Raw genomic sequence first — 13,408 nt, forward strand, 5'->3', positions numbered from 1 at the left:
GCTCTTTACCCTTCAGTTACTTGGGTATTCCGATTCATCACCGTAAACTTTCCAATAAAGAATGGAAATGCATTGGAGAACGAATTGAAAAAAAAACTTAGCTGCTGGAAGGGCAAGCTTATGTCGTATGGAGGTCGGCTAGTTCTGATTAACTTAATACTGACTAGTATGCCAATGTTCTTACTTTCGTTCTTCGAAATTCCGAAAGGGGTTCAGAAACGACTTGACTTCTATAGATCTCGCTTCTTCTGGCAGTCTGATGAGGCCAAGAGGAAATACCGTCTTGCGAGATGGGACATTCTATGCCGACCGAAGGACCAAGGAGGTCTCGGTATTGAGAACTTAGAAATTAAGAATAAGTGTCTTATGAGTAAGTGGTTATACAGGCTAGAGCATGAGCCGTAGGGTATGCGGTCCCAAATCCTGCGCAATAAGTATTTGCACTCGAAGACACTAGCTCAAGTTATCATGCGACCGACTGACTCGCCATTCTGGAAGAGATTTATGAGAACGAAGGATTTGTTCTTTCGTCGGGTCAAATTCTTGGTGGGCAATGAGATGTCAACAAGATTTTGGAAGGATACATGGTTAGGAGAAACGCCCCTGGCCATTCAATATCCCACCCTTTATAATATTATGCAACGTAAGGAGGATTATGTAGGCACGGTGTTTCAAACTATTCCCTTGAACATCCAGTTCAGATGGGTGTTAGTTGGTGCGAGATGGAGCGCCTGGATGCATTTGGTTCGGAGACTGATAGACGTTCAACTCTCTGATCAACCAGATGCGTCACAATGGAAGTTAACTAAGAATGGGACTTTTACGGTAAAATCTTTTTATACGGATTTGATTAATTCTGGCCCACTCTCAAGGTCGTTGCACATTTGGAAGGTCAAGGTTCCTTTGCGTATTAAAAATTTTATGTGGTTTGTCCACAAACAAGTGATACTCACAAAGGATAACTTAATTAAAAGGCGATGGGTAGGCAGCTCACGATGTTGTTTTTGTGATCATGATGAAACAATACAACACTTATTTCTTGATTGCCCACTTGCCAACTTACTTTGGAGAACGATTCATATAGCCTTCAAAATTATCCCTCCAGTTCGTATTGTGTCTTTGTTTGGGACGTGGTTAGCTGGAGTTGAGCAAAGTACTGCGGCTCGTATTCGGATTGGAATATGTGCACTATTATGGGTTATATGGAACTGCGGGAATGGCATGATTTTTAACAGACAACACACTCTAACTTTCTTGCAGGTTATCTTGAGGCCTACATCTTGGATCCGTATGTGGTCCTTACTCACTCCTATGGACTTCAGAAAGCCTTTGGTTACTGGGTGCAATCAATGGGAGATGGTAGCTCGGGCTATATTCAACCGGTTCGGATGGCGCTCGCATAATAGGATAGGAGTCTAGGGAGTTTATCCTTCTTATTACCATATCGGTTGATCGTGTCAGCATGTTATTTCCCTTTTGTTCACTTTGTTATGCTCCGTTTGCAAGCTGTAAGACCTTTTTGACGACTTTGTCCGGATTATTAATAATATGGCTGCATGCATCTTCACGATGCAGAGGTCGAGGGCATCTCCATTTCCAAAAAAAACTACTGGAGGCTTTGAACGGACGCCCAACCTGTCCATGCCACATTGCGTCAAAAGACACCAGGCTAGGAACACGGCGAGTGATGCAGCTGAGGAAATCAGTCAACATGGTAGATGATGTCGGGCCTTGCTGCTCGCCAAAGTCACCAGGTGACTCCTTGGGCACCTAGTTGTGATTTTCCCTGACAAAGTTATGATTGTGAGTTGGCATACAAACAATGTGAATCCAGTAAAGGATAGCATAGGTTGTTACCAAATCTGCCAACATTTGGTTTCATGACCACACTTGACACCCAGTGCCAAGAGACAACCATGCCAACTCAGTAGACAACTCCTCCACATGCAGACCTAGATAACACCGATCTTACCAAATTCAATTATCTTATAATACTTCATTGGAAGTTTGCTTCTAAAATGCAACCAGTCAACCATGGCAAGCCACTGTATCATATAAGCATTGTTGTTGGACTCATCTCATGTAACTATGTAAGCGTAGCCTCCCACAAAAAAGGAAAAAAGAGGGGGCAGTTCATGGTACATAATATGAAGAGTTTTAGAGTGTCCGTCAAGAGTTTTAGAGTCTTTGTCGTACAGAACCATGGGAAAACTTCAGCGGAAATTTTGTGTTGTCACTAGAGTGCGAAAAGGATGACCTGAGTAACTTCAAAAGAAAGCTCACACAATTCACTAGAATTCTACTTGACCGTAGAGGCGGCAACTGTACTGTACAATAAATTTTGAAACTGTAAAGGTGAAATGTACGGTCTGATATGAGAACTACAAACAAGGTTAGGTTTGATCATCTATTAGCATAACTGCACTTTACGGAGGACAAGCAAGTTACTGTACAACAACCAACAACATCGATCCAGAATTTGACACAATGTTACAACCCTGGTAATTTATCCACAGTCCTACGGGGAATAGAAGAATAGACCATCAACCTTAGTTGTTCCGGTTGCATGGAAGTTGCTAATGCGAAGAGGTGCATCAAGGTCAACTTCATGATGGAAGCTCTGATCCTCCACGAGTATCAATCCCTAGGTCTCTGTTGACTTATGTTCCAAAGAAACAAGCTTATGAACCTTCTAGGAGGGGCCAGGTTTACCTCTACGTGTCGTGTTGTTGGCCTAATGGTGCCTCCCTTGATCGTGGAAATAAATATCTTCTCCAAATCCTTCATGTGTAAAGCTGGATAACACTGACGTACAACCACTAATTCAGTTGTCTTCAAATATCCCATTGGTATTTGCTTTCTAGTAAGCAGTACTAGGGAGAGACTGAGTCATTGTCTAAATTTGCAGCTTGTGCTCATATGCATTAATATTCTTGTCTCAGCTTAGACACCAAGGCGCCAAGCCATGCTATTAAATACTAATGGTAATAATGGCTGGGCTCATCTCAAATGTATGATGCATGCTTATGAGATGGGCATAATCTCTCAAAACGGGAAAGAAAATAAAGAAAATGGTTCGTTGTACAGAACCATGGGAAGAGCTTGAGGGTCATTCATCGTACACACTACATTATCATGCAAAAGTTGAAGAGAAGCGACAATGCATGTATACAATGGACATCTAGCATGAGAGAGAACGAAAATCCATCTCTGCACCCGCGCTGACGAAACAAATCAAAACAATACTAGAAAAATTCAAAAAATTCCAAACTTTTTTTGTGTGGTAGAAAATTGGATGCGTGAGGTTCGGTCCAATTTTCAAACCATTTGGACATCTGAGGAGCTCTCAGCAAAAAAACACAAATTGGGGGTCCGTAAAAATGTTTACTGTTCATGTACTGTTTTGGCCCGATTTGTCTTTTTTCCTGAAAGCTGCTCAGATGTCCGAATGACTTGAAATTTGCAGCGGGCCTCACGCATCAAATTGTCTACTGCACAAAAAAAGTTTGGAATTTTTTTATTTTGTTTTTATTTTTTTACGAATTTTTTCTAACCGGGTGCAGATGAGCCTGGGCACCAAAACGCCCTACTCGAGAGAGAACCATTTCTTAACACTGCATGTGAAATATGTGACGCGAAGGTAATCGGAAGAGAACATGAAACTGGGAGTGGTTGTGCCTCAAATACCGTTTACCTATGCATATGATCAAACAAAGAGATAAATGTCACGACAGAGTCGGAGAGTGATGCACTAGCTTGAGAGTACATATGGTACACAGACAATGCGAATCGGGTACGGTGCTACATGCCCTACCATGCATGATCGGCCGTTGCACAAAACTATGAATGAATTTGTTGGGTGGAAACAAAGAGGGCTAGGGTGAGGTTAATCATTTCTATTAACAAAGCGGAGGCTCGGTTTGTCAATCACACTTAAAGTTTGAGCATTGTTCACCAGAACTGCCATTTACACATTAGAAAATGGTTCGAGGAAGGATTATGGGATTGTAATTTTTTATAAGAGAAAGAAATTTCATTTTGCAAGGACAAACAAATTACCATGCAATGTAGAACCAATCTGGATGTGTGATTCAAGGAAAATGATTCGTATCAGTAACTCAGTGATGTGATTGTTAATGTGTCTAGATGATCTAACAACTGCAAACACTTCCATTTGACTTTTTCTACTGAAGTTCATGGGCACTGATCTGGGAATACTCTGATTTTGTGTCACAAGTTAACAACCACATGCTTACAAACATTTTCGGTCTAAATACATCAACTGTTGCATGTCAGCTACCAGCAAAAGGTCATATGTAATTCAGATTTTTTTTATATAGAAAATGACTGATGTTAAATTAATGATACGCTCACAACCAACAACACAACCCACCTCCACACATTAACGTAAACTAACGCCCACACAAAGAAACAACGAAAGATACGAGATGCTGAAAAGCACTTAACTCCGAACACACTAAGCACCGGCTTGAGCATCGATGCCCCCGTCGAACCCACAATCAGAGGACATTGTCAAGAAAGCAGCCTGTCGCCGGAGGAAAACCATGCTTCGTCGGCTCCCAAAAGGACAAAGTGTCAGATCCCAGATGGATCAGACATGGATTTGAGTAGAAACCACGAACAAAATTAGGGAGGAATGTATGGATCAGGAAGAACAGACATGAATTTGAGTATATAGTGTATGTATAAGTGTATATTGATGTAAAGCCAATAATTGGCAGAATAGTTGATCGATACAAATCCATCCCGCCCCTTATATAGCCCGAGGGTTACAGAGAGTGATTTGAAAACAGGAGTAACAATAAAGGTCTAAATGTATAGACGTTGACAGCTATGGGGTTCCTTCTCCAATAGCAATGTTGCTCCTCTATCTAGTACACCGTCGTGACGCCATCCGTCTCCGCTTCCGGAGAAGGCCCCCTCCCCTCGGACACCGCACCGTTGGCAAGCAGAGGTGCTCACCTTAGCATGCATAGATAGTTCACTTATGTACGGAACAAGGCTAGGGCTTTGTTTGATCTTAGCCATAATACCTATAAGCATCCGAAATCAATACAAAACTCATCTGCCTGTGGAGCAAGAGAACACTAGCCTTACTGGCTCAGTTATCTTCTAATATCTCATTGATAATTTGCTTCTAATATGCAAGTTGTGCGAGACTCTGAGCCCTAACATGTGTTCTTATCTCGGCTGGATGCCATGCCAAGACATGGTATTAAATACGCAGGGAACTACTGGACTCATCTCACATGCATGATGCGTGCCTTGGAGATGTGAGCTTGAGGGTCGTTCGTCCTAGGTAATCATGAGAAAGAGCTTGAGGGTCGTTCATCATACAAAATCATGGAAAAACCGAGTGATTCAGATTTTTCAGTGGTAACTTTGTTTCAATACCACTTAACAAAATTCAGCTAGAATGCAAAAAGTATGGCCTAAGAAACTTCAGAACAAAATCCCAAACAGTCAATTATACCAGGCTAGAAGTTTCAAAACTTTAAAGGTGGTAAATAATCTGAAGATTGTCGAGATCAAGCACCAGATAGCAATCAGATACCGCGTGAAACAGTTATCATGTAGAAATGGCGCAGCAAAGTGGGGAGGGTGGCAGCTTGCTATTGTAAAGCGAGAATAAGCTTACGGAGCTACACCTTATAAAAGTAAAAAAGAGAATGAGTTCCATTGAGCTCTCTTCTACAGCTAAGAGCCCCACAATTCGGATTTTTTAAGAGAAGCAGAAAAATCAGCGACAAAGAACAGTTAGATTCGGTTGTAGTCAGAGCAAGTAATGCATAACCACGGTACATCAAAGGGTGTTGCAAGAATGTTGCCATCCACAACCACGGGGCGTTAAACGTTCGAATGCATTTCAAGAAACGCCTACTGAATTATACATAGATTGTGTTTCACTTACAAACAACTCCTCCACTTGGAAGAGAGCTAGAAAACTTCAAGGGGAACTTTGTGTCACTAGAATGCGAAAAGAATGACCTGAGAAACTTCAAAAGCTCAAATAATTCGATGGAAGTCTACTGGGCATTCAGACACAGCAATTGCACCACGCTGGAAATTTAGAAATTGTAAAGGTGGAAAATACACTGGAACTGTCACGATCAAACACCTGCCTGCAGGGCCGGCCCTGGGCCAGGGCAGCAGGGGCGACGGCCCGGGGCCCAGCCAAACTAGAGGCCCCGACCTAGGGCCGTAACCTGCAGTGTATATATAGATATGGGCCCTGACAAATTGGTGCAAATAAAAAAAGGCCTATAGACAGAGAGGCCCATCTCGTACAGATGGCAGAAGCCCAACAGCCAAGAGGCCTGAAACTGAAGGGGCACACTCACCGAAAATTCTAAATCAACGGACTATTACGGGCCTATTACAGGGTCTCCTCGTTAACTAATCTTCTCCCCCCTGATTTTCAGGGGGTGTGGGCCCCTCATCATTCTTTCTTCCAATCAAAATGTCCCAGATAAGCTTCCCCGTAAAAGCCCGTTGTCATCTGTCCATGCGTGTAGCAAAGCTCCACACTCACAGGCACGGGCGAGCGACTCTGTTCCTCCTTAGACTGCACGCCGACGCCGATTCCTTTTCTCGCTTGTTCACCTCCACAGATCGGCCGATCGGGGCAACGGGCGACTGGGAGTCTGCGACAGCGGCCACCGGCGGATGCTAGCACATAGGGTGCACTTGCAAGGAATAGCAAGAATCTCTAGAAGAATTTCTCGTAGCCCTCAATCTTAATCTAGTGAATAGTGATTCATCTATAATCTTCTTTTTAGAGCAGAGTTTGAGCAGAGTTTGATCATCTGTTCCTGCCGACTTGGTCCTGAAGACTTGGACTTCTTGTTTCCTTGATGATTGATGGATAGCTGAAGCGTGAAGAACACATATTGTCACTGATTTACTGCAACCTTCCGCCTTCAGGTGCCTTCACTCCTTTTCTTGTAGCTTTGCAAAAAAAAAAATCTATCTATCAATGTATGGAATCAATTTTTTCCTCCAATGTCGCCACAAGGCCCTTTCATTTGAGTTCGCCCCGGGGCCTCCGAAACTCCAGGACCGGCCCTGCCTGCCTGATACCAATCAACCAGACGTCACATGAGATAATTAGCACGTTAAATGGCACGACAAAGTTGAGGGTGTCCATTGCTATTGTAGATCATAATATGTTTAGGGAACTAGTACGTCCCAACAAGTATAACCTCAGAAAAAGGAAATGAATTCGTTGATGTTTCTACTACAATTCAGAGGCCAGCAACCGAATTCTCAATTGTTGGAGAAGCGACTACGGCATGAGTCAAAATTTTGTGTACAATTATTCCGAAATCGATGTGAAGCAATCTTTACCCCAGAAGTAACAAACAGAACTATATGTCAAGGAGCAACCTCCGTGGATCTTCAACCACGTCCTTGATGCGGCGCAGAAACAGAACAGCTTCTCTGCCATCTATCAGCCTATGGTCATATGTCAGTGCAAGGTACATCATTGGCCTCGCAAGGATGGAGCCATCCACAACCACAGGGCGTTGGACAATAGAATGCATTCCAAGAATTGCTGACTGCGTTAGGCAAGGAATTAAGGGTTGAGTTAGGAGGTGAATTGTAGAATTTTAACAAAGAAACGTAGAAGGCAGCAAACAAAACGAGAACCTGTGGAGGGTTGATGATAGGTGTGCTGATAAGACTTCCATAGACACCACCGTTTGAGATTGTGAAGGTTCCCCCTGCCATCTCATCAATTGACAATGCCCCCTCAGTTGCCTTCTTTGCAAGGCTGTTTATCCCCTTCTCAATGTCAGCAAAGTTCATTCCTTCTGTATCACGGATAACAGGCACCACAAGACCCTAAAGCAGAACGACATTCATATCACATTATGACAGCAGGATGCATGGTAAAAAGAAAATGCTGGCCGTTCCGTAATTCAACCTAGAGAAGAAAAGGTGTCAGTACCTTGGAAGTGCCAACAGCAACACTAACGTCAATGTAGTCTCTGTAGATGATGTCATCACCATCAATAACAGCATTGACAATTGGCTGATTTTGAAGCGCAGAAACAGCAGCCTTCAAAAAACAAGTGGATTTAGGATGACCCAGGAAATTACCAAACAATCATTTAAGCTGCTCATCAGATTGCTACTACCTTAACAAAGCAGGACATCAGGCCCAATTTGACACCATGCTTCTTAACAAACTCATCTTTGTAGTCAGTCCGCAGTTTCATCAAATTGGTCCTAATGCAATGAAGAAGCAGTTGTAATAAAAATGAAACAACTTATTCAGGGACATATCAGCAGCGTATAGTAAAATAAAGACATATCAAGAAAGCATTAGAAGATAAGCACAAAGATGTAAACTCAATAGGACAACTATTATGGAACTTTTTTCATACTCATCCGACTAATTATTTTGGAGCATAACATGTTTGAAGCATACTTGCACATTATTTATACTTGATACAGTTTAATGGTGCTTCATTTACACTTTACAGACTCATCATGTCAACCCTAGGACATAATTGAGAGGGACATTGTTTTTAGAATAATGATAGTGGAGAAATTTGGGCAAGTTTGGTGTAACTTAGGCTCACGCAGGTGCCAAAAGCCAGTGATGCATTCATGGGTACACCAACCACACTGACACTACAAAGGTACAGATATTAGAAAACAAACGACTGATGCACTTACATGTCAACTTCGTTGAATGTAGTCAGTAGTGCAAAAGTGTTCTGAGAATCCTTCAAACGATTTGCTATACGCTTCCTGAGCCTTGGCATTGACACCTGCACTTATCACAATCCAAAAATAATGTATCCATAGCATGTCTGATCAACCATATATAACCAAATGACATGAATGACCTTACCCGTCTCTCTCTTTCCTTTGGAGGGAGCTGAGGTTCTGAGGGGGAGGCTAGTTTTGACGCCTGTGGTTTGACAGATTCTACTTTTGGTGATTTTGCCTCAACCTTAGGTTTCTCTGGAGGAGGTGGAGGAGGGGTCTCCTTCTGGGAGGTCTCTTCAGATGGTGCAACATGGGCCTCACTTGGAGCAGCAGACTTAGATATCACGGCAATTTTGGTACCTGGAGTAACAGTGTCACCTTCACTGGCAATGAACTGCAAAGCACTGATGTGATCAGGAGAGTAGCCATACTGCTAAATACACAATTGAGGTAACTTGTGGGGCGTGCAAAGCAAATTTGGAATCACAAAATGCATGGATGGCAGTCACCTTTTCAATTACCCCAGCTTCTGGACTGGAAACATCTATTGTAACCTGAAAATAGAATGGAGCACTTCCATTTTAAGGATCGTTCTATCATCAAGAACAGCAGAACAAACTAAAAAACAGGTATTAAAATGGGAATGAATGAGCCAAAGCATCACCTTATCAGTTTCAATCTGAGCTATCGCCTCATCAGCTTCAACTCTATCACCAGGTTCTGCAGCAAATAACATGTCAGGAGCATAAACGTTGACAACTTGAATAACAGAGAGAGGCAGGTGCATACTCTTTAAGAAATTGGCAAGGGTTCCATCAGTTACAGATTCACCCATGAAGGGCACAACAGCTTCAACCAAGTCACCTTAAAACAAAGACGAGATGATAAAGAATTTGTCAGGCAACAATTCACAACTATCAATATCCTCTACAGGGCTGATATACCTTACCATTCTCTGAAGCAAATGATCTACTCCAAATTTGGTAAGGAGAAGCATTTCGAAGGAAATAGCGTTCACTACAATAAATCATTAAAGGTCATACTTTATTCAATGAAAAAAGTGGGTTTTATAACAGTGTAATAAGTAGTAGCAACCACCAACTAAATACAATAAAGTTTTGTCAGTAAATAAATTATATACTACAATCACAAAATGACAAAATGAAGCGCAAAGGTTACTCCCTACCATGTTGGCTTTGGAAGTCTCGGAGCACCTGCAATGAAGATTGCAGAAAAGCATTAGTTGCCAAGCAAACTAACAGTAACCAACTTCAAAAGTAACATCTGTAGAGCTACTAACCTTCAAGTAACTGAGTGCTGAAATGTCTAGCATGTCTAGAACTCTGGAGCAAACTTAATACCTGCAAGCGCACTAGAACCATTAGAAGAACCTACCAAATTTAAGCATGCAAAAGTAAATGAACAAAGGGAAACTATATAACTCTGTAGAAACAAATGAATGAGAAAGAAATAAGTTTTTGGCACTAAGCAGTGCCATTTTCTACTGGCTGTGCCACAGACAATGTGGTCTGGTCGTGCATGTCAGCAACAGAATGTAGTGGCAAAAAAAAAATTTCCCAACAGAAAAGAAAAACAGAGGTTGTGTGATGTACTATTATGTTATCACTAGAATGTGAAGAACTCGATCGTCTAAAAATAGAGTAACCAATGAACAAAACTACAGAAACATGACCGTCTGGCACAGTTGGATTACCCTAGTGACCCACTTAACGTGTTTAAGGGAACTGCACGTGCATTTTGAAAGTAAATGGATGTAGATGGACCCATTGCAAGTTCAAGGACCATAAGTCCACTTCATGCTTACTACATCTTACAGTTGATTCAAACATCAACTGATGGCAAAATCCAACTAAAATAGTAAACAGATTAACGAACATGCGTACAACAGGACACATCTGCATTTATGCATTCAGCTTACATGCGAAACTCTGTCTGCTTAACAAGGTCATAGAATTCCCGGGCTACAAGATTAAGTTTCAGACATGATGAATTGGCTCATCTAGTTGAGCCATAGCATGCAAGCTCTTGTACACACATCCCCACAGTTCTCCCCAAATGTGTAAATCATATAAACAACTCGCATTCACTTTGCAGCATACAGGTTTCGTTCGATACCTAGAAATTATTATAGCCTGAACTCTGCCGAATAAGGTCAAAATCAATTATGGAAGCAAGCAATAACTTGGCATGTACTCTGATCGTCACAGGTTATTCCTTCAATGTGGCTTAATAATTCTCCACAGATCAAATCAAGATTATCTTTGTCCAAAAAAAATCAAAGATTATCTGACACAAAAAGGACTAAATCTCTACAACCCATATGATGTCAAAATCCACCACACCTACCACCCGTAAAACAATCTGACGGAAATAAAGGCTTTGAATTATTAATAAATTCTGCACAGACGACGTAGAAGGGACAGCAAATCTCCTCCGCGGCAACCAAATCCTAGTGGTTCAACCATCAAACGATGTCAAAATAAAACTTAACTAGGAGTAGTTAACAGATCACCGAATATTCATACAAAAAAACATCTACATTTGGGTACTGAGCTTACATGTGAAACTCTGAGCTCTAGTCTGCTCAACCTGGTGATATCTTGCAAGCTCTCCTAGACACATCCTCCAAAACCAGTTTAGTTGACCTACTTAACGTTTTTAAGGGACCTAAGCATACATTCTAAAAGTAAATGGATAGATGGACGACCTGATGCAAGTTCAAGGATCATAAGTAAACCATGGCAAAATTAAACTAAACTGGTTAACAGATCACTGAAATGGGTACAAATCTACATTGGAGAAGTTAGTTTCCGCGTGAAAATTTGACATCTAGTCTACTCAAACAGGTCAATGAACTCCAAGGCTACATTACTAAGTTTCAGACATGACGAATTCCGATTTCCTTAATTTCTTAACCATACCAACAACTCGCATTCACTTTGCAACATGCATGTTTGGGTCGATATCTAGAAATTATCAACCTCAACTCTGCCAAATAAGGCCAAAACTAAGCGTGGGAGCAAAAGGCAACAATCTGGTAGTACGATCTCCGATCGTCGCAGGGGTATCCCTTCGTCACGGTTCAACAATCCTCTACGGATCAAAATCAAGACTATCTGACGCAAAAAAGGGTAAAATCTCCACGACCCTACACGACGTCAAAATCAGACACGCGTACCGCATCCGCAAAACGATCCGACGAAAATAAATCCTCTCAATTGGAAACAAATTATGCGCAGGTGACGTGGAAGATGCAGCAAATCACTTTCGCAGGAAAAAAAAACAGTAAATCGCCTCCATGGAACCAAGCCCGTTCCGCGGAAACCACCCGGCGGATGATCCCCAATCCGGCCGAATCATCGCATCAGATCACCCAGAACATGGATACATAGGCGAGAAACAGGAGCGGAGGGAGCGAGGGAGGGAGGGAGGGAGGGGTTACGGCGGCGGGGCGGCGGAGGAGGAGGCGGGACGCGAGACGGGACGCCATTCGCCGGGGGTGGGGGATCTGCGAGGGCAACGAGGTGGGGAGGGGAGGGAATGCGGGCTCTCCTAGGATGGAGAGGATGGGATTCTATTCTATTCTGTTTCGCCCCTTCGCTTTTGTATTTGTAAATGGTCTTGGTACAGGAAGCAAAAAGATATTCTTGTTAACCTAAAACTAAGTCGGGGCAATTTGTCGCCGCGTCCAGGAGTGGATGCACGCCTCTGCCTAACGCAACGCCCTCTTCCTGGAGAAACAAAGATTTGACCCCCTTTTCTCTTGTTCACATGAGATTTGGCCCTTTCACGTAGGTGGATTTGGTGGAATGCTCCAAGGGGCAAAATAAAGTTTTGGATTACTTTGTTTCTGATGATGATCAGGCAGCATCCAATACCATACTACTAAGACCAATATGCCCTCTGCCGGTTCTCTGAAGATGGAATAACGTTTTTTCTGATGATCGGACCGCAATAGCTTGCGAATGTTCACCGAGAGGCATGACGTTTGCGAACACTTTTATGGCAAATTACATGAGACAATAGCCAGAATGCCACTATGAGAAACCGAACTTGCCAAAATACCACTATGAAAAACCAACTTGCCAATATACCACTATTTCCAATTTTCTCTAGCCAAAATACCACTAGTGACTAACGGAGAGTAACACCATTCAAAAAAGACTTCTATACCCTTACCTCTTCATAGCCCAAAGCATACATTTCAACAACAAAAAGAGCAACTATAGTGCAACATTTCAGGAGCCAATTTGACATGAAAACATCACCAACTCAACATAATCTTACTTTGCATCATCCAACAACAAGATAGCAACTTTTCAGCATCATTTTGAAAAATTCCAGCAACATTTTGACAACATTTCAGCAGCATTTTGACAGCATTTCAGTAGGAGCCACATTGTTTGCAAGTAATGTCTCATCATCCCCTCGCACATGATGTGGATCATAAGAGTTGTCAACATCTAGTGTTCCCAATGGTACTCTTGCAGCCTTTGGCTCGACATTTTTCTCCTTTGACTTTGCATTCTCCTTTGACTCCGCATTCTCATGCAATAGGTGTTCTCCTCACCGCATCCTACAGGCTCATCATCCTCATACTCGCCTTCATAGGCTTGCTTCGGCCAAGCAAAGAATGGAGCATGAA

The 13,408-nt window shown here is 42.3% G+C and overlaps 1 protein-coding gene across 1 annotated transcript; it reads right to left on the minus strand.

The window, feature by feature from the left end:
* Window positions 1–7,141: 7,141 nt before the first annotated feature.
* On the minus strand, window positions 7,142–12,390 carry LOC125550595 (dihydrolipoyllysine-residue succinyltransferase component of 2-oxoglutarate dehydrogenase complex 1, mitochondrial-like). Its single transcript, XM_048713618.1, has 13 exons — window positions 12,206–12,390; window positions 10,043–10,103; window positions 9,929–9,956; window positions 9,692–9,759; window positions 9,532–9,606; window positions 9,407–9,462; window positions 9,252–9,296; window positions 8,885–9,136; window positions 8,707–8,801; window positions 8,163–8,253; window positions 7,973–8,083; window positions 7,672–7,866; window positions 7,142–7,580 (listed from the first exon to the last, which is right to left on the minus strand). The coding sequence occupies exons 1-13, from the start codon at window positions 12,251–12,253 to the stop codon at window positions 7,389–7,391; spliced, it is 1,317 nt and encodes a 438-aa protein (XP_048569575.1). The 5' UTR covers window positions 12,254–12,390; the 3' UTR covers window positions 7,142–7,388.
* Between the last annotated feature and the right edge of the window lie 1,018 nt (window positions 12,391–13,408).

The sequence above is a fragment of the Triticum urartu genome, chromosome 4 (assembly GCF_003073215.2).
Source record: "Triticum urartu cultivar G1812 chromosome 4, Tu2.1, whole genome shotgun sequence".
Taxonomy (NCBI): domain Eukaryota; kingdom Viridiplantae; phylum Streptophyta; class Magnoliopsida; order Poales; family Poaceae; genus Triticum; species Triticum urartu.

Excerpts from the sequence above, each read along its gene's own strand:
- LOC125550595 (XM_048713618.1), bottom strand. The coding sequence starts at position 12,253 with ATGGCGTCCCGTCTCGCGTCCCGCCTCCTCCTCCGCCGCCCCGCCGCC. Across the intron at positions 9,957-10,042 it reads CAGCACTCAGTTACTTGAAG|GTGCTCCGAGACTTCCAAAG; the intron begins GTTAGTAGCTCT and ends TCTTCATTGCAG. Across the intron at positions 8,084-8,162 it reads TGATGTCCTGCTTTGTTAAG|GCTGCTGTTTCTGCGCTTCA; the intron begins GTAGTAGCAATC and ends TGTTTTTTGAAG.